Source organism: Gadus morhua, chromosome 16 (genome assembly GCF_902167405.1).
Source record: "Gadus morhua chromosome 16, gadMor3.0, whole genome shotgun sequence".
NCBI classification, from domain to species: domain Eukaryota; kingdom Metazoa; phylum Chordata; class Actinopteri; order Gadiformes; family Gadidae; genus Gadus; species Gadus morhua.
In genome coordinates, this window is record NC_044063.1 from 33,537,065 (window position 1) to 33,558,912 (window position 21,848).

The following is a 21,848-nucleotide window of genomic DNA, read 5'->3' on the forward strand; positions in this document are numbered from 1 at the left end:
AATCTACAGCAACAGAAAGAAAGCAATGTTTTTACCTGTGATCCACGGAGTCAGTTCATCTAGTACTCCACGATACTGAACGATGGAAAAGTGACTGCTCCTATAAAGCGGTTCCGATCTACGGAGAGAATAAAGCCATCCAAACATCTAAGGAAATCAGTCAGCTACCTCGTTATCATACTCCTGCTTGCTGGCGATGTCCACCAAAACCCTGGACCTAAATCCAGCCCATGGTGACCCACACTGCGCTATTGCGTCCATCAGACAAGTTACTGTTGATCCTATGGGTAACTTTGAGTTCCCCCAGCAAAGTGACAATAATCCATCGTCTTCTAAACTGTCGGTCACACGACCACTGTGACTAGCCTGCTCACGGCTATTTCCAACGTGTGTAGTAAATTCAGTAGCGTAACGTGGGGTTTAAGTCAGGGCCTTCAGTAACGAACTCCACCAACGGCCAACCCCCAAACACACATGCACACAAATTTCATATTAGATGCCGATACAGCCAACTCAGCCACAATAACAAGACAGTTGATCTTCAGCAACAACAACAACGCACACACACACCACACAGCATTACCGCAGAGCTAGAATAATGCAGCATCACCATCAGATCTTTCCTTATGTCACTCCGCAACCAGATTGCACATCACACACATGACACAAAAACAAGTGTTCAGTTATTGTTGTTATGTTCATGTTATGCTTTCGCAACTTCAACGGATTCAATAAAGTAGCCTATAGCAACAATATTACAAGTGCACTGCCAGTTTATTAAAAAAAATGAAACATACAAGTAGGCCTTTATGCCACATATTTTACAACAGCTATTCCAGCCAGAATATTCATTTAATATGCTTATTATGCGGCATCCACAGACAGCATTACCATTAAGCCTACTGCCCAAATTCCAGCAATATATTTGTGTTTCCAACCATTACAAAAAATGCGTTATAAACTAAAGTACCAGAACAAGATTATCGCTCTTACACAGTGCAAAGTAAAACTCACCCATCACTTGTAGAGGAAATCCATCATCCCATCCTTTCGGGGTAAAAGTTCAATGACCTCCTCATGCAGTCGGGCGTCCTGTTTTAGTTTGATGAGGAGCTCCTTCTCGATGGCAATAGATGCCAGTGCAGAGAGTCGGGTCTGTCCGGTTGCATTCTGCGAGTACGTTTTGATGCGCTTGCGAGCTGAGAAAGATCGCTCAACTGAAGCTGTAGACACTGGTATGGTCACGATCAAGCAGGTGAGGGCATACAGCTGTGGCATGCTGACTGACAGCCCAGTGCTCCTCAGGAAAGTCAGTAGGTCACTTGGGCTCCTTCCCTGAAAGTTGCTCATGCTGTACATAACTTTGAGCTCAGCTCTGAGTCTGCCCATGTCAAACTGTGCACCGTTGCTCTCCTCCAGGCTCCGGAGCTCTTCTTCGGAAAATGTTTTATGTATTTTGTATGATTTTTACCCTTCAATGTTGTTGATGCTGTTGTTTTGTTTTGAGTATTGCCCGTTATGTTTAGTATATATTTTTATTGTCCTTTGAACTCCCTGCCCAGGGATCACAGATGCAAATTAGCTATTCAGCTTACTCTGGTATAGACCCTGTTCACATGGTCCCTTTCAACTAAACCAATAAACTAAACTAAACTGCACATACATAGGCTTTACAGGCCCAAACGCTGTTCACCAACCGAGTGTTCACAGACCGAGCGACCAATCAATCGATATCACAGACCGAGCACCAATACTAATAAATATACACTACACAATAAAACCACACACTCCTTCTGCTGCCTCAACCCTGAACACATCATTAGCTTTGTGTGCGTTTGTGTGTGTGGTTGTCAGGACAACAAGGACCTAGAGTTGGACATCATCCCTGCCAGTCTTGCTGATGACCCGGAAGTTAAACTCCGCGACCCGAACCATGAGATCAACGAGGAGAAGAGGAAATCCGCCCGGAAAAAAGAGTGAGTGAGTGAGTGAGTGAGTGAGTGATCATATGTTACTTATGGCTTGAACTATGTGTCTGTGTGGTGTGTGTAGGTTCATCATGGCTGAGCTGCTCCAGACAGAGAAGGCCTACGTCAGAGATCTTCATGAGTGTCTGGAGGTAAGAGGATACCCTCAGTAGAACCTATAGAACTACCGGAACCATCATGTGTGTCCCATGACACATACAGACTTCTGATCCCTGTTCAAAAGCAGTAGAGCTAACAAAGTGTTCATCAAATACAAATGTTGCCCCTATTCTGTCTGTAACTTTCTCTCTTCTGTCTGACTACCTCTCTATCCTTCTGTCTACCTGTGTGTCTGTCTGTCTGTCTGCCTGTCCGTCCATCGTTGTGTGTCTGTCTATGTGTGTTCTAACATATCTGTATCTTTGTATGTATGTCTGTCTGTCTGTGTGTCTACCTGTGTTCCTACCTGTCTGTGTCTCTCCCTGTCTAAGTTTATACCTGCTGATGTGTCTGTCTGTCCATCTGTTTTTCTGTGTGTGTGTGTGTGTGTGTGTGTGTGTGTGTGTGTGTGTGTGTGTGTGTGTGTGTGTGTGTGTGTGTGTGTGTGTGTGTGTGTGTGTGTGTGTGTGTGTGTATACCTGTCTGTGTGTCAGACCTACCTATGGGAGATGACCAGTGGAGTGGAGGAGGTTCCAGCTGGGATTGTGAAGAAGGAGCTGGTCATATTTGGAAATATCCAGGACATCTATGAGTTCCATAACAAGTAAGATATGAGCAGCTGCACTAGAGTGCTGCTTCCATGATTTAAGACATCTATGACTTCCATAAAAAGGTAAGAAATTAGCAACTGCACTAGAGTGGTGATTCCATGTATCCAGGACATCTACGACTCGATAACAAGTAAGATATGAGCAGCTGCACTAGAGTGGTGCTTCCATGTATCCAGGACATATATGTCTTCCATAACAAGTAAGATATCAGCAGCTTCACTAGAGTGGTACTTCCATGTATCCAGGACAGCTAGGACGAAAGATATGAGAGAGTGCTTCCCCTGTTTTGCCCCCCCTTACCAACTTCGTGTGTGTGTGTGTGTGTGTGTGTGTGTGTGTGTGTGTGTGTGTTCTCCAGTATCTTTCTGAATGAGTTAGTAAACTACGAACAGCTACCAGAAGATGTTGGACACTGCTTCGTCACCTGGGTGAGAAACATAGAGACAATAACCAGACATACATAAAAAGATGTGCTGAACAAGGCGCTCTTCTTAAAGTTAAAAAAGCTTTAATAATTTCTTAATTCATAATAGAATTCTTAAAAGGTTGCCAACATGTTTCGGCCATTGTAGGCCTTCACCAGGGCATGATCAATAAACAAGGTGTACCGGCAGGTATATCAATGCATAGCTATTAGCTAAACTCGCTCCAGCTGGAGTAGGTGGAGTCAACAAATTACAAATAATGAAGCCTAAATCATGAAATATGATCACAAAATACATAAATATCAATGACAAACATAGAATGGATCCAGTGTTGAATAACCATCATAGTATTACAATCATAATAATTTAAACGGTAACAAACAGCTCATCAATGCTAAAGGAAGGCCACCATTTCAATAGAATCATTCAATCCTGGGAATGCCATAACATCTAGTTTATAGATACAGCGACTTTCTTTTTGGTTTAGTGTTATTCGTCTATCACCCTTCCTAAAGGTTAGGGGCACATGATCAATCCCTATGGCCAGTCTATCACCAAAGTAGGTTCTCTTCTAAAGGAGAAGACAGGGGGCTCTTTAAAAATATCATTTAGCGAGTCACCACATTGAAGGACGTTCCAATTATTATTTATTATATTACGTAGAGTGTATGCGTCTGTGTGGTGTCCATTTCGAGCCAAGGTTCTTGCGGCGATGAATAACGTGGATGGATTGTACACGCACACTCTCGATATCTTGATAAAAAATTATTTATTCGATCTTTTCCAGTAACAAAAAACGAGTCTGATGCATTTGTAAATTAGGTAGATAATATAATCTTAACAAAAAGCGTATCAAACAATCAATTATATCGACAGTAGTGGTCAAAGCAGAGTGATTAACCACGCTACCCTCATCCATCGGCCAACCCAAACATTTGGCTGACCCCTTTACTTTATGAGCGTTGCGTGTGACGTCAGACATGACATCTACAAACGCGAAATATTATACAAAATACAAATAAGATAATAATACAAAATCATTTCATCATCAACACTTTTCATACTTCAAAACAAGAATATAAATTATATTAAAAGTAAAAAGCAGCGGAATGGCGAAATTGAATATCAAAAAATAAATCAAAATTCGAACGAATATTAGGCAGCCCTTAATATTCGAACCTGTTATGGGCAGGCCAAGAGGGAGAGACGTCGGAGAACCCGACGCAGTCTGTTCATAATATTGTAATGACCACGGAAGAGGCAGTGAATTAAGTATTGATTAGACAGCGATTTATTAGAAACCTAATAAACCGTTGGAACACGCATGACCGGTAACCATAGCAACGCCGGTAAACAAACATCGCAAAACCCAATCCAGGGCTGAATCCGAATACTCATACTTATAGTATGCATTTTGTAGTACGCCACAAATATAGCGCGTCCGAATGCTCAGTACGCATTGTGTAGGACGGAAAACGTTTCCGAATGCGTACTACCGCCACAGTATACAACGGTAGGTCACTACGCTATCCCACAATGCAACCGGAGTCTGGTAACGAACGAAGAAGAGATGGCTGACCCGACACCACCAACAGCGGCTTAGAAACGTCGTAGAAAGCGGCGAAAAAAATAGACATTAAAAAGAGTAAAAAAGTAAAGTAAGTAATTAAGTTAAAAGAGACATTTTTAATAGCAACGATGACAAGACGGAAACAGGTAACTTATCAAGGTAATTTTGCAAGTAGGTCTATCTGCAGCCGGAGCCACTTTCCAAACACGCCCATTGCTCTGCCAGACACGCCCATGGCTCTGCCAGACACGCCCTTGCTCTGCCAAACACGCCCTTGCTCTGCCAAACACGTCCATAGCTCGTGCGCGTGCGTAATGCTACAGAATATAAGCCCGCCGCCCAGTCCCGTCCTGTTACATTGCAGTCACGTGACTACCACGTGGTCGACTACCGCGTGTGACTACCACGTGGTCGACTACCACGTGTTCGGCAACAAGCGCTAATGGTTTTTGAAACCTGCTTTAAACACGATTTAAATTTGATTAAACAATTCAATACAATACAAATATAAATGAAAAACAAGTGTTATCTAGCGATCCGTTATCTGTATTATGTTATTTCGTCTTTGGAAACATGAGCCGAATGTTTTTTGAAACCCACCCGGCAACGGACAACCCAATCAAATCAGTTGTCAAGTTGTCAACAACTGATGACGTAGGCCGGTACAAATTTGCCATGACACCACCACATAGAACGAGCAATGGGCGTGTTTGGCAATAGGCGTGTTTGGCAGAGCAATGGGCGTGTCTGGCAGAGCAATGGGCGTGTTTGGCAAGTGGCTCCGGCTGCAGATAGACCCTACTCTAATTTTGCCGGCATCTGAGGGGAGATACGTCATCTCCAAACATCCGGTGGAGTTTCGGCGGTGTTCGGAAGCGTTCAGAGGCGTTCTACGCATAGCTGTAGACCGTACTACACTGTCAAGTGTAGTACCGTCAAGTAGTAGACACTGAACAGAAATAGTATGTACTAAGTATTCGGATTCAGCCCAGGTCTTACTGAAGGCATTTAATGGTCAAAATATTATTAATAAATATTCGAATATATTCTAATATTAATATTAATGAACAAACAAACTTCGAATATGATTTTTGGGCAAAAGTCAAAGCCCTAATATCTATATATATATATATATATTAGAGCTGTCAAGCGATTAAAATATTTAATCGCGATTAATCGCAAATTATTTTTCTATGCTAAATATCCCTTGATTTTTTTGTCCCATAATTCTTCTCATTTTATTTCTCTTATCAACATGGTGAAGTGCATCGGCTTGCCTTGTGCAAATGATTTTTTATTGATAACAACATTGGCATAAACACTGATCAAAACAGGACGATACAAAAAAAGAGCCTATAGTGCAATTAAACGACTGCTTTGAACAAATGTCATTTGAACATAGCAGTCAGGCTACTGCTTCTTTGTTTTGAACCAAAGAAAAAAAAAGAATTTTTTTTTTTTTTTTTTTATAAAATAATTGCGTTAATCGCGCGATAAAAAATTTAACGCCGTTAAATTTGGTTTGCGTTAACGCCGTTAATAACGCGTTTAACTGACAGCTCTAATATATATATATATATATATATATACAACATCACATTTCTGGATGGTGAATTCTGATATAACCCTTATTAGAAAGATCCTAGTCTAACTAGTGGGGGTGAGATCATGTGTACATGCAGTAAGTGATGATATGATGCTTTATTCTACCAGGGTGTCCAATTTTGACTCATCTGCCTCTCATCTTTGATATATTTTCAATTGAAATACTCTAATTTGGGGGCTCTTCCCAGTAAATGTCGATATTGTGATTAATGAGGATTAATCACAGGATTAACATGTGATTAATCCAATGTGATGTGTGTGTGTGTGTGTGTGTGTGTGTGTGTGTGTATATATATACTGTATATACGCACACGTCTGTGTGTTGCAGGCGGATAAGTTCCACATGTATGTGAAGTACTGTAAGAACAAGCCGGACTCCAACCAGGTCATCCTGGAGAACGCAGGAACCTTCTTTGATGTGAGATGTCCTCTTCATCACACACTCTCATACTCGAGAGCACTGTGTGTGTGTCTGTGGCTGTGTCTGTGTCAGTTTGTGTGTGTGTTTGTGTGTTTGTGTACTGTGTATGTGTCTGCTCTAGGGAGATCAGATAGTACTTTATCATCCCAGAAAGGGAGTTCTTGTGTCACAGCCAAAAGTACAGGACAGGAGTGGAATTAAAACTACATTTGATCAGATAATAATACACAATTAAACTACAAAAAGATATGTATAGCAAACACCCCCTCACACACTTCTCAGAAAGAAGCAGATGTTGGAGGTGCAGTATTGGTGTCAGCCAGCAGGGGTGGTGACGAGATGTCTTTGATTGACAGGAGATTCAACAGAGACACGGGCTGGCCAACTCCATCTCCTCTTACCTCATCAAACCCGTCCAGCGCATCACTAAATACCAGCTGCTGCTCAAGGTAACACACCCACACACACATGTAACCCAGGCTTCATTGATATGCTGCTTATGTGCTGAGTTTTTTTTTTTGCTGATCCCTACACTGTGCCCCCCTTAGAGGAGCATAGTTTGGGAATTAACTTTTTTTCCCCCTCGTTTACCCTCTTGTTTACTTTTTTACTTTTTTCTTATCTACCCCACACTGTCTTTTATGTTTCTTGGACGGGATGTAACTGGTAATTTCGTTGCTCTGTAACATGTGCAATGAAAATAAAGCATCCATCTATCTATAAGCTGGGGAAAGAGTTTAAAAGAAAAGGGAGTAAGAGTCTGTTATTTAGTTTGAATGAGTGTACGAGAGATAGCTGGCATTTATAGGGTTAACTGAGGCGCAGAGAGAGCATAGCGTCATGACGTCACGGGCCACCTGCGTTGCAGTTGCGCACAACACTCGGGAGGAAGGCCGAGCATAGATACTAGGGCCACGTTTATACATAGCAGGGTATTTATAGAAACGAATATTTCCCCCCCTCCGTTTTCAAAAATAACATTGTGCACACAACATTGTTTTCAAAATAGTTGTCGTTTACATCAAAACGCATAAATACGCCGTTGAGCGCAATTAAAGCCATGCAAGCGAATCAGAATCCGCAGAATCAACAACAACGAATAACACGAGCGTCTTCCTGTGACAAACAAACTGTAAACATAGGGCGCTCATATGACGTGCGCATTCCCTGGCGCATAATGTGACGCTTCAGAACTTAAAACCCTGTTTCCCCCCGTTGACAGGACAACACATAACCGGCGTTTTCAGAAATCTCCACTCTGGCCGTCGTTTTTAGAAATGATCGTTTTCTGTGACAAAAACTGCGTTTTCGTGTGAATGAGAGGCCAAACCGCGTGGAAATATCTGCGTTTACCCTTCGTGTAAACGGGGCCTACATCATAGACCTCTTATAGCATAGACGGAGCATTGGCTGCTGGGACGCGGGAAATACGGCCGCCATCTTGGAGTGGTCAACCGGGAGCAGCAACAGCAGCAGAAACAGGATGCTGGGCTGTTGTTCAGCGTATTCCTGCTCAAATCGGCGGACCATCCACAATAGGAATCGGGGGATTACTTTTCACAAGCAAGATTTAACATTACCGTACCATTGGTATAATTGGTATTGAATAATAAAACACGCCAAACCATGTGGCCGCATGAAAATCAGTGGTATTCAGTGAGGTATGATTAATTAAATGCGCTGACAGTTCATTGCTCCAGCCAAACGGATTACACTGAGTGGAGCGGATGACCACTCCAAGATGGCGGCCCCGCGTCTCGTCAGCGCCAGTAGGCGGTAGCATTCGATGCTCCACGATCATATAAGATGTCTATGTACTAGATGCCCTACGGCAGCGTCTAGAACGTCACCATAGGCCGCCATCTTACCACAGTAAAGCTTTCTGGTGGAATCTGTTGTAGCGGACGTAAATCAGTGATCTGCACAAACGCTAATACTCTTATCTCGCTGAAATCTTGACGGATTTACAAACGGTTTGGTTTCTTACAAACTTTTGCTTTTTCTGAATTTTAGTAGACCATATATTGATTTAACATAAATAACATGAAAACCTTGTGCATGTGTGTATTTATTGCACCTATTTGTTCTGTTTAATGTTCATTTCATATGAAAACACATGGTTATATGTAATTACATAAAAACATCTCTGTACAGGGTGGGGATTTCAACATGCAGCCTTTCTTGATGTATATTTGTAAAGGGAAATCTTGTACCTATTTTAGAACATTCAATTTTTCTTAGAACCTAACAATTATTCATACGTATGTACTGTCATACCTACATCTCTGACGTATATAACAAACCAAACCGTTTGAAAATCGGTTGAAAATTGAGCAAGTTATGGTTACTTAAAAAGTACATTAATCACTACCAACACAATGTTATTGGTGAGCAGCTTACCGTGGTAAGATGGCCGCCAGTGGTGACGTTCGACTCCATTGGCCAGCACCGCGGACGAGGCATCTAGTTAGTATATATGAGGCCGAGCTCTCTGAGTGGCCAACGACGTGCGTCACGACGTAGGTCGCATTGGTCGCGTTGTAGGTCGCGACGTACGTCGCTCGTCTGGCTGCTTTCAGTCGCTGTGGTCGCTGGCTGGCTTGGTCGCTCAAAATCTATGGGCGGTCGTTTATCAGTTAATTTGCATGTTATTAACGGGTTTTTTGCGACAGTTGAAGTTTATATTTTTATATTGAAGTAGGCATACAGTTTAAAATGATGAAATCGTTGGCCCATCAGCATCAATAAAATATATTAGTTGTAATTTGGGGCAAATTCAAATAATGTATTTTAGATATTATATAGCCGATTTGTTTTGTTAAATGACAGTAAGCCTAATAAGGTATATTATGCACAAAGTTCTTCGTTATAGAGTGATATATTCGTTGTAATTTGGGGCGTATTCAAATAATGTATTTTAGATATTACATATAGCCTGTTTGTTTTGTTAAATGTCATTAAGCCTAATAAGGTATGTTATGTACAAAATTTTTCGTCATAGAATGAGATAGTACAATAAAAGTGCAAAATTTTTAAGAAATTGTCACAGTGGTACAAGCGGTAGCGACGCTTGGTTACTAATCAAGAAGGCAGTTGTTCGATTCTCTACGGGGGCAAATATATTTCTGCTCTTTCTACGGCCACACCAAACGTGCCTAACCTGACGCTTGATCATTGTGTGATGGTTCAACGCGCCAACGCAGCTAGATGAGTCCATGTCCATGCAAGTGAACGGAGCGTTCCCTCTTCGTCATAACTATCAAACCAAACATCCTTCACATTCACCGAGCGAACATTATGAAAGTAAAATGCACATTTCTCGCTAAAATATGTTTCCATAAACGCATTTAATGGCGTAACTATGTTACTATTTCCACCCAGAATAAAGAAAGATGTCGGCCGTATGCTTCTGTGCAAGCGTCGCTGCTCTTTGCCAGTGACGTCGGGTCAAGCTCCACGCTGATTGGCTATCGCGGCTAAGCGTCACGCGTAGGAGCGTTGAAAGTTCAATTTTTTGAACTCCGGGTGTTGGTGCGTTGGGCGCGTTACTTTGTTTACGTGCGTAATTACGTGCGTCTGCCGCTTCTAACGCCCCTAACGCGACGCTTCAACGCGTGTAACGCGTCTACGCGCCTAGACCAATGGTTCCCTATGCAAAAATGCCGATTTTCGACGCCCCTAACGCGAGTAACGCGGTTGGAGTGGCCGTAACTTTACGCGCCTAACCTGATGCTTGATCATTGTGTGATGGTTCAACGCTTCCAACGCGTCAATACGCCAACGCAGCCAGATGAGTCCATGTCCATGCAAGTGAACGGCGCTTTCCCTCTTCGTCATAACTATCAAACCAAACATCCTTCACATTCACCGAGCGAACATTATGAAAGTAAAATGCACATTTCTCGCTAAAAATGTTTCCATAAACGCATTTAATGGCGTAACTATGTTACTATTTCCACCCAGAATAATGAAAGATGTCGGCCGTATGCTTCTGTGCAAGCGTCACTAATCTCTGCCAGTGACGTCGGGTCAAGCTCAACGCTGATTGGCTATCGCGGCTAAGAGTCACGCGTTGGAGCGTTGAAAGTTACATTTTTTGAATTCCGGGGCGCGTTACTGCGTTTAGGTGCGTAATTACGTGCGTCTGCCGCGTCTAACGCCCCTAACGCGACGCTTCAACGCGTGTAACGCGTCTACGCACCTATACCAATAATTCCCTATGCAAAAATGCCGATTTTCGACGCCCTAACGCGAGTAACGCGGTTGGTGTGGCCGTACCTTAGTCAAACTTACTGACGCAATCGGCCTCTTTCATTTTAACATTTTTGTATGATTCAGTACGATGGTCTGATAATTATACAACGTAATGACGGGCTGCGACGCCCAGGTGGTATCGGCTGGCTGGCTGCGACGACAGGCCAGCCACGGTTGGCCGCTGGCTGCGGCTGGTAGCTGGCTCTGGCAGGCAGACCGACTAGGTCGCGACCATAAAAGCGTTGCAACCCTTTTGCGGCAAATAGGTCGCAACCAACCATATGGCTGAATGAGCGACCTGTGGCAGCCAGCCATTGTCACCATGGCTCCTACCACAACCAAAAGCCTATGTTATCAGTTAACATCTCATTGAACAGAATAAATTTGAAGGCACCTTCACGCCTTACAATTACTGAGGGAGGGGGGGAATGAGGGTTAGTTTTTATAATGTTTATCCTTAAGATGAATAAATACATATTTTGTTCTTTGGTTTATACATTTGAATTCTTGACTATCATGATTCGTGCCACATAATATATTTATTTTTACTTATTTTTACAGTCTGTGAATTAGAGTTTTTATTTGTTTTGTTACACTTATATCACAGTATATTACACTTTAACTAATAATATCTTCATAGGATATTTTATTAGTCTTTGACATTTAACAAACCAATAGGCTATACCAGGGGTTTTCAAAGTGTGAGAGAGTGAGCCCCCCCTCAGAGAAGAAATTTCAGCTGAGCCCCGCCCCCCCCAAATTTTTTTTCTAAATACCTGTGTTTTGAAAGCAATCTTAATTATTTTACACATTTTAAACATCTCTGATCATAATTTTATAACATATGAAACATATTTTTGAAACATTTGAAACATATTTTTTCAGCAACACGTCAGAATATTTTAAACATATTTCTGAAACATTACCACATCTTTGTGCGTTTTTAAACACATTTCTTAACACAATTTAACAACTTTATCCAGGCATGTTTTAGCTTAACCTTTTTTAAATACATTTGAACATCTTAATCTGTGTAAACTGCCAGTTTACACAGATTCATTCAGGGTCGAATAAGATCTGCCTTTTCAGTCCAGAGATTCGACTATTCGGCGGGGTTTGTTTACTGGCGTTGCTATGGTGACCTAAATTATTATAAGCAACTGAAAACGATGCCGGTTTGAAACTAAAACTGTGATTCTGAAAAAAGTATAAATGCTATCAAAATTCCGTTTTGATAGTATTGAAGATACAAGTGTGTAGATTTGTTTAATGGTTTGAACGATGGTAAACGGTTGAAATAGGAATGAGTTACGATGTCTAGAAGTAGGTGTATCAGAATGGACTGACGTCAATGAAAACAGCTGAAAACGAAGCGGTATGAAACTAAAACTGATTCTGAAGAAATTTTAAATGATATTGAAATTCTGTTTATATATTATTGAAGATACAAGTGTGTAGATTTGTTAAATGGTTTACACGAAGATAAACGGTTGACAATTGATTTAGTTACGTTACTTCTACAGTTGAAGTACGACTGATGATTTGAATCATCGACTTTCAGGTTTTTTTTCGGGTTTATTTTTTTCTCACGTCGCGCCCCCCCTGAAGAACTCTGGCGCCCCCCAGGGGGGGTGCGCCCCACAGTTTGAAAACCACTGGGCTATACAATATAATCAATATAAATATTGTAAACATCACTGTATTACAAAGTTAATTCAAAATTAATTAAATATAGATGGATAGACCAATAGGTCTACGCACATATATTTATTCTGTTCAATGAGATGTTAACTGATAACGTATAGGCTTTTGGTTATGGTAGCAGCCATGGTGACCATGGCTGGCTTCCACAGGTCGCTCATTCAGTCATACCTCTGGTTGGTTGCGACCTTTTTGCCGCCAAAAGGGTCGCAACGCTTTTATGGTCGCGACCTAGTCGGTCAGCCTGCCAGAGCCAGCTGCCAGCCGCAGCCAGCGGCCAGTGGCCAGCGGCAGCCAGCGGCTGGTCTGTCGTCGCAGCCAGCCAACCGACACCAGCCAGCGTCGCAGCCCGTCATTACGTCGTATAATGATCATACCATCGTACTAAATCCTACTAAAATGTTAAAATGAAAGAGGCTGATTGCATCAGTAAGTTTGACTAAAAGAGCAAAGATCTATTTGACCGTGGAGAGAATCAAACACACCCCTTGATTACTAACCTAGCATTACTACCACTTACAGTACACTGTGGCTTTTGTGTTGAGTATTGCTACACTTATATCAAAGTATATTATACTATATCTTTCTTCATAGGATATTTTATCAGTCTTCGACAAAAGTCTTGGCCAAAAGGGTCGCTCGCAACGCTTTTATGGTCGCGACCTAGTCGGTCAGCCTGCCAGAGCCAGCTGCCAGCCGCAGCCAGCGGCCAGTGGCCAGCGGCAGACAGCGGCCTGTCGTCGCAGCCAGCCAGCCGATTCCAGCCAGCGTCGCAGCCCGTCATTACGTCGTATAATGATCATACCATCGTACTAAATCCTACTAAAATGTTAAAATGAAAGAGGCCGATTGCGTCAATAAGATTGACTAAAAGAGCAAAAATATACCCGTCCGTGGAGAGGATCGAACACCGGCCTTCTTGATTACCAACCCAGCGTCACTACCGCTTGAACCACTGTGGCATTTACCTCTTAGTATTGCCCTTATATTAAGGTCTATCACTCTATAATGAAGAACTTTGGGCATAATATACCTTATTAGGCTTAATGACATTTAACAAAACAAATAGGCTATATATAATATATAAAATACATTATTTGAATACGCCCCAAATTACAACTAATATATTTTATTGATACTGATAGACCAACGATTTCATCATTTTAAACTGTACTTCAATAGAAAAATATTAAAACAAAATTAGCAATAAAGAGCTGTAGGTAGCTTTCGCCAGAGAGCATGGCTTTCTGGTACTTCAAAATAATAAAAAAAAAACAATGTTAATAACATGCAAATCAACTGATTAAAGACCGCCCATAGACTTTGAGCGACCAAGCCAGCCAGCGACCTCAGTGACTGAAAGCAGCCAGACGAGCGACCAACCCAGCGACCAATGCGACCTACGTCGCGACCAATGCGACCTACGTCGCGACCAATGCGACCTACGTCGCGACCAATGCGACCTACGTCGCGACCAATGCGACCTACGTCGCGACCATTGCGACCTACGTCGCGACCAATGCGACCTACGTCGCGACATACGTCGTTGGCCACTCAGAGAGCTCGGCCCTACTGTCACTCGGGCAGAAAGTTAGAACGGGAGGAGAGGCCATACCATCGGCTGTGTGAGGAAGGCTCTGCCCGAAAATAAACTATCCAGACGTGGTTTAAACAAAGTGAAAAAAGTTGGAATTCACCGCGAGCTGACTCTACAGAGTCCTCGATTGTTGTTACCCGCTCGGCGGTCAGGTTTTTTGAGAGGATGAGATTGATGACACTTGATGTCACTTGAGGACATCAGCGACACCAGAATTCGACACTAGAGAGAGAGGACACCGGCACTGAATAGCCACCAGGCGGCTTTCCAGACACCTGCTGGTGAGATGGATCCAGAGAATCAGATGGCGAGCTAGAGCAGAAGGACAACTTACCTTCCTTACCTGCGGTGTGGTAGGACAAGTGAGACTCACAAAGATGAAAGGGCCCAAACGAAATAAAAACACTGAGCTCATAACAAAAGAATAAAAAAAGAAGACAATACAGATTAAACACAATTTACGGTACCATTTTATTGTATTTTGTGCGCACTTTATTATTTTTCATATTCAATTGTTAATGTTGTCATATTGTTCTTGTTAATGACCGAGAATATATTTTTTAACTAAATTTTGTGTGAGTGTGGTCCATGAGCGTTTCCCTAGAGTCCTGATAACTGGTCCAAACTGAATTGAAACTGAAACCTAAATATTAGTACTTGTAACCTCATCAGGCAAAGAGGGGTTACACACACACTTACAGTGTATTTCATAGACATATTCATACATACACACAATTATTTATGCATATTCTTTTTATGTTTACATTGTTATTAGTTTTCAAAAAAATTATAAATGTTATCAACTTCTCCTCTCCCCTACCGTCCTCCCCTTCCCTCTCCCCTCCTCTTCTCCTCCTCTCCTCTGCTCCTCCAGGAGCTGTTATCCTGCTGTGAGGAGGGTAAGGGGGAGATGAAGGAGGGTCTAGAGGTGATGCTGGGTGTTCCTAAGAGAGCCAATGATGCTATGCACGTCGCCATGCTGGAAGGTAGCGACCGCCCCCCGTTTGGTTATTCATTCTGCCGCATGAACACCAAGTGACAACGCATGTTCAAACGTATATACATATACACATAACCTATGCCATATATCTACATATATACTGTATATACTAGAGCTGTCAGTTAAACGCGTTATTAACGGGGTTAACGCAAACCACATTTAACGGCGTTAAATTTTTTATCGCGCGATTAACGCAATTATTTTATATTAAATTAAAATATAAATTATATTATTATATTATATTTATTATTTTTTTTTCTTTGGCTCAAAACAAAGAAGCAGTAGCCTGACTGCTATGTTCAAATGACATTTGTTCAAAGCAGTCGTTTAATTGCACTATAGGCTCTTTTTTTGTATCGTCCTGTTTTGATCAGTGTATATGCCAATGTTGTTATCAATAAAAAAATCATTTGCACAAGGCAAGCCGATGCACTTCACCATGTTGATAAGAGAATTAAAATGAGAAGATTTATGGGACAAAAAAATCAAGGGATATTTAGCATAGAAAAATAATTTGTTATTAATCGCGATTAATTAGAGTTAACTATGACATTAATGCGATTAATCACGATTAAATATTTTAATCGCTTGACAGCTCTAGTATATACATATCATCTACATATATATACAAATCTACATAACCTATACCATATTTATACATATACACATACCCTATATCATATATATAGATACTAGAGCTGTCAGTTAAACGCGTTATTAACGGCGTTAACGCAAACCAATTTTAACGGCGTTAAAAAATTATCGCGCGATTAACGCAATTATTTTATTTACATTATTGACATTAATGCGATTAATCACGATTAAATATTTTAATAGTTTGACAGCTCTAATAGATACATAACCTATATAAACTTAAACTTTACCATATTTTAGTTTAAGTTACCCTTTATTGTCCCTTCTTGGGGGAAATTCTTTCTCTGCTTTTGACCATCCGGGATCCGGTGAACACATGCACACCGGCGTTCCCAGAGCAGTGGGGAGCCGTAGTGCAGCGCCCAGGGAGAAGGTGGGGATTTCAGGTGCCTTGCTCGAGGGCACCTCATCCGTGGATGTGGACGTAGGAGAGTGCTTCACCACTACCCCCGTCCATATTTTTTGCGTACCGGTCGGGATTCTAACCGGCCACCCTCCGGTTACTTGTCGAACTCCTTAATCAGTAGGCCACCAATGCCCACTGGAGAGGAGGAGAAGAGAAGAGGATAGGAGGAGGACAGGAGAGGAGAGAATGAGAGGAGATTTGGCGGGGGTGGGGGGTGGGGGGGAGAGAGGAGGCGGAGGAGAAAAGGGGAGGAGGAGATGTTCTCTACAGGTGATCCACCAACAGTACTGTTGCTGACTGTCAGTACTGAATAAATTAATGCAGTTAAGGTATTCATAAATTGCATATACAAATAACCTATACCATATTTAAACACATCAGTGGCTGGTGGTCACACCTGACACCCCGCCTCTGGTTAACATAACTGGAAAGGAAGGACATCCAGCCTACCTTTTTCTTTCCCTAAACTGTTCACCTCCAATTCCTGCTGTACTGCATTCTGATGTCCTCTCTCTCCTGTTCTTCCCTCCAGACAATTAGGGTTAAATCACTACAAAATATGAAAATACAAAATATATTGTAAAGATGTTACATAGAGGTTATTCACGAGGTACTGTATTGTTTACTTCAATGAATACATTGTTGTGGGTCACAGAGCTGTATTGCTAAATTGTCCCTTTATTTTTAACTTAACATTTAAAAGCATGAGTGAAGTAACCACCTTTCTAGGCCACAAGAAAACATTTCTAACCTATCTCTCACCTTGTAGTTAAATTCTGCCCTTCTGGTCTTCCTGGCGAAGTGGTCTATAACTCTGTCATACCAACTGGGAGTTCCTTCTAAGGATTTAACTGTTCTCCTTTCAATTGCAACAAATGGCAAGTTTCGCAGACGCTCCTGTCCTATGGTATTGCGTGTGTAAGTTTTAAAATGTTTTAGACATGAAAAACTATAGGGACATTAGCCTATAAACCTCTGTCACAACTTTGTCAAGTCCACCCTGCTTGAAAAATGCAATGAAGTCACAAAGTTGATCCTTTCCAGTGTGAAAATCCCTGTCTGAATATAGAACTTGCAACTCTGCCTTTAATCTGTCTGAATCAAACAACTGGCAATATCCCTTCAACAAGCAGTTAAATGCCTCAGTTGGAAAGGTATCTGACATTTCTTTCTTGCATCTCTGCCATCTGACATGTCAAAGAATTTGAGAAAACGTTCCTGGATCACCCCAGCAACATCAACATATCTCACGATAATGGACAGCTGCGCACTACATGAAATATTGGTAGTCTCATCAACCTGCCATGAGAAAAACAGTGCTTTGACTATTTTGCATTTAATCTCCTCTTGAATGACAGCTGAAACGGATTCAATCAGATCGTTCTGAATCGTCTTTGACATTCCCGAAAAAACAGTAGATGACTCTAAATGGGAAGACAAGGCCTCGTCATAACGGGCGAACACATCAGCAAACTCTCTGTAGTTGCCTTTATTGTCAGAATCTGCACTTTCATCATGCCCTCTAAAAGCAAGCTCCTGGCGACCCAAAAGCGTGGTTGTATCAATCAACCTTCGCAGAACTTCACGATTCTTCCTCACATTCTCATTGTGCTGTGTTAACTAGATTCGAACACCTTCATTGATTTGAGCATCGATTCTCACTCTGCCCGAGAGACTTAACTGGCCAACAGCCCAGATATGATCCTTTGATTTCTTGTGAATTTTAATTGATCGACCAAGATTTCTCAAATCATAAAATCTGTTTCTGGCAAACGTTGAACAGCCATCACCAACAGCAGCTGTCTTCAGTGACGGACTGGGATTAAAAAACGGCCCTGGCATTTTCATCCACCAGCGGCCCAAGCGGGGACGCGTACGCACGCGCGTGCCCTCAACACACAGATATAACTTCACATGCACGGAATAACACACACTTTTGTAGCCCCATTGGTGATGAACTCTCTAACTTTAATATGCATAAAGACTGACTGTCCTCACTGTTCCTCACTGTCCTCCTGTCTTACTCCTTGCCCCTGGTCTGTTTGTTCAGTGTCTTGAACATTAGTGCTAGCGCTGGTGCTACTAGCTGAAGCTGCACATGGCGGCTTAAAAAACTAATCGTCAGTTTCGCGCGTTTTTCACTCTCAGCCAACAGTAATTTCCTGGATTTCGCTCTCTTTTTCTCCGCTCCTCCCTTCTGTCGCTTAATTCCTCGATTCATAGTTCATACTCATAGTAACCTCAGCAGACTGGTATCTTCCAACTTTCAACTTCCAACAACCCCCCATACGCAGACGCGGTCTGATTTGGTTTTGAAATTCGAAGTCATTGCTTCAAATAACTTTTGAAAACCAATAATACAATTAAAAATACAGGCAGATTTGTTGTATTTCAATTTCAAACAATGCACTTTTTAAACATCTGATTGAATAAGGCTACAAAATGTCGTGGCAACTTCTCTATTAGAGTTTGCGTCTAAGACAGATGAGATATTTAGATGCAAAAGGCACACAATAGACAATAGTAGACAATTGGTGGTCATATATATTTGTGATAAAAGTACAAACAAAGATGCATCACACCATGCATCAACAAACAATGAAACAGGCAAACATTACAATAATCTGAGGCCTCAGATGGGAGTTTTCTCGTTGCGTCTTACTTCATACTCTAAAGGTACGCTCTGAGAAGTCCGCTGAGTAGCTAAAGTTAGGAGCCTTTATACACTTAGATCGGATCCTTGAGGGCAGTTGGCCCCCAATAAACTAAAAGCCTTTGTTAACCAGATGTTAATCTATTGATTGAGGTTTCTTCAGAGGTTAAGAAGGGGGTTGAGGCTGTTCCTTATCACCCTTTGCTTCTCTACGCTCCCCAGGGGGTCAAGTAAAACAGGCCCAAACCAAACTACATGAAACACTAATAATTACATTTTAGAAGACCCTGCAGAATAGCAAGATTCCAAGAACGGAATGTGAAACCAGATTACATCACACGAAACACTAAAGCTAAGATTTACATTTTAGACGACCCTGAACGTAACATGTAGATTTTCCATCACAAAAATAATGTAGACCGATGTAGATATTAAGGGCAACCATGACTGTAGTATATAGACACTCATATCTGGTATAAATACTGATTCGTTTCCTATTATATAGCATGGTTAGTGAGGTCCCCCCTTCACTTTAGGCGTCTTTGAGTGTTATTAATTATTATTATTCTTCATGTTTAACCTCTGTTTTCCTTTTATTCCTAGTCTGTTTTACATAGTTTTGAATGATGACTATATGCTCTGTAAGGTGACCTTGGGTGTCTTGAAAGGCGCCTCTAAATTAAATGTATTATTATTATTATTATTATGAATAGGGATTTAGAGACAAATGGGTAATTTGAAGCTTTTAACAGTATAGATGCTTGATAGTGGGCCAAGAAATAATGTGGGGCTGCGTTGCGACAAAGCGGCCGGTCACTGCTTCACGGGTGGGACTTATCTGCCATAAGGATAATTTGAAACGGAAAAAAACCATGAGCTGCCTGGGGTTTCACTCGATTTACATTGAAGTCAATGGGAAAATATATCTATTGTGGTGAAGCAAAAGGAAAGTCTGATTCACTGTAATTATCTGTTCCACCGCGGGTGGCGCTGTTGTTACTCACATAAATGATTTCAGGAAAACAACTCGTCTTAGTGACTGTATTTTTGTTTCAAAGCACTGAAAATGGGATTATTGTAAGATTTTATCTATTTATTTTTGTAACTTTTTTTTGGTTGAAGCACTGCCTCACCTGTAGTCTTAAAGAAGCCTCCACTGTTACACATAACCTATACCATATTTATACATATATACACAACCTATACCATATAAATACATATATATATAATCTATGAATACCAGACGATGTGGGAAGCCATGTCTCTTCAACACTGTTGTGATCGGTGGTCATTGGCTACAGGTGGATTCCTCAGTTGATCTCTCATAGTTCTCATCTCTTGTATCAGAGGTGTGATGTCCACACAGGTTCAAAACACTGTGTATCCCACCCATTATTTTCCAAGATTTTCTTTTGTAAATATGAACAGTCTGTCGGTTCTCCACTAACCTCACGTTATTGAATAGGGGATAAACCTTGACTGCATTATTTTATTCAGTACTGAGTCAGCAACAGGCTGTTGGTGGATCACTCCCCCCCCCCCCATCTCCTCTCATTCTCTCCTCTCCTGTCCTCCTCCTATCCTCTTCGCTCCTCCTATCCTTTCCTCCTCTTCTCCTTTTCTCTCCTTCCCTCTCATCCTATCCTCTCCTCTTCTCTCCCCTTGTCCTCTTCTCTCATCCTCCTCTCCTTTTCTCTCCTCCTCTCGGTCCCTTCCTCCTCCTCCTCTCCTCTCCTTCTATCCCCAGGGTTTGAGGAGAACCTGGATGTGCAGGGGGAGTTAATAGTACAGGACAGCTTCCAGGTGTGGGATCCTAAGTCTCTGATCAGGAAGGGGCGGGACCGTCGTCTCTTCCTGTTTGAGATGTGTCTGATCTTCAGTAAGGAGATCAGAGACTCTGCTGGCCGGACCAAGTACCAGTTCAAACAGAAACTACAGGTTCATATACTAATGGACACAAATATACACATGTACACAGACATACACAAACACAAAAGTCAAACAAAGTTCCTTAACAAAGTCGTCTGACACTGTTATGTGCTTGTTTTTTTTTCCTTTCCTGACTACACTTGATCTGTCTGTCTGCTTACGCCCTGTCTGTCTGCTTATCCCCTGCCTGTCTGTTTGTGTATCTGTCCAGACCTCAGAGCTGGGTGTGACTGAGCACATTGAGGGAGACCCCCTCAAACTGGCTCTCTGGGCCGGACGGACCCCCTCCTCCGACAATAAAATCGTCCTTAAGGTATGTAACCACATCATAATCTGATTAGGTATTCTTAGTATAATATTCTGAATGTATTTATATATATTTATGTAATTATATTTAAGTTCTGTGTCACCAGATTAATTAAGGTGTACCCTGATAATACTGTTCTGTGTGTGTAGATAAGTTAAGGTGTACCCTGACGATACTGTACTGTGTGTGTAGATGATAAATTAATGTCGACCCTGACGATAATGTACTGTGTGTGTAGATAAGTTAAAGTGTACCCTGACGATACTGTACTGTGTGTGTAGATGATAAGTTAATGTCTACCCTGATGATACTGTACTGTATGTGTAGATAAGTTAAGGTGTACCCTAACGATACTGTACTGTGTGTGTAGATGATATGTTAAGGTGTATCCTGACGATACTGTACTGTGTGTGTAGATAAGTTAAGGTGTACCCTGACGATACTGTACTGTGTGTGCAGATGATAAGTTAATGTCTACCCTGATGATTAGGGATGGGAATCGAGAACCGGTTCTTGTTCAGAACCGGTGCCGAGTCAACCGATTCCTTGGAATCATTAGCAAGCCTGCTTAACGATTCCGCTTATCGGT

The 21,848-nt window shown here is 41.7% G+C and overlaps 1 protein-coding gene across 5 annotated transcripts in view; it reads left to right on the forward strand.

The window, feature by feature from the left end:
- Window positions 1-21,848, forward strand: part of kalrna (kalirin RhoGEF kinase a) — a 196,236-nt gene that overhangs the window by 90,661 nt on the left and 83,727 nt on the right. For all 5 annotated transcript variants that reach the window (XM_030380530.1, XM_030380534.1, XM_030380531.1 and 2 more), the window contains 9 exons: window positions 1,855-1,976; window positions 2,053-2,119; window positions 2,621-2,730; window positions 3,096-3,165; window positions 6,666-6,755; window positions 7,115-7,207; window positions 15,185-15,296; window positions 20,771-20,961; window positions 21,164-21,265. In XM_030380530.1, the coding sequence (XP_030236390.1) occupies window positions 1,855-1,976; window positions 2,053-2,119; window positions 2,621-2,730; window positions 3,096-3,165; window positions 6,666-6,755; window positions 7,115-7,207; window positions 15,185-15,296; window positions 20,771-20,961; window positions 21,164-21,265 (957 nt within the window). The remainder of the gene's footprint in view (window positions 1-1,854; window positions 1,977-2,052; window positions 2,120-2,620; window positions 2,731-3,095; window positions 3,166-6,665; window positions 6,756-7,114; window positions 7,208-15,184; window positions 15,297-20,770; window positions 20,962-21,163; window positions 21,266-21,848) is intronic.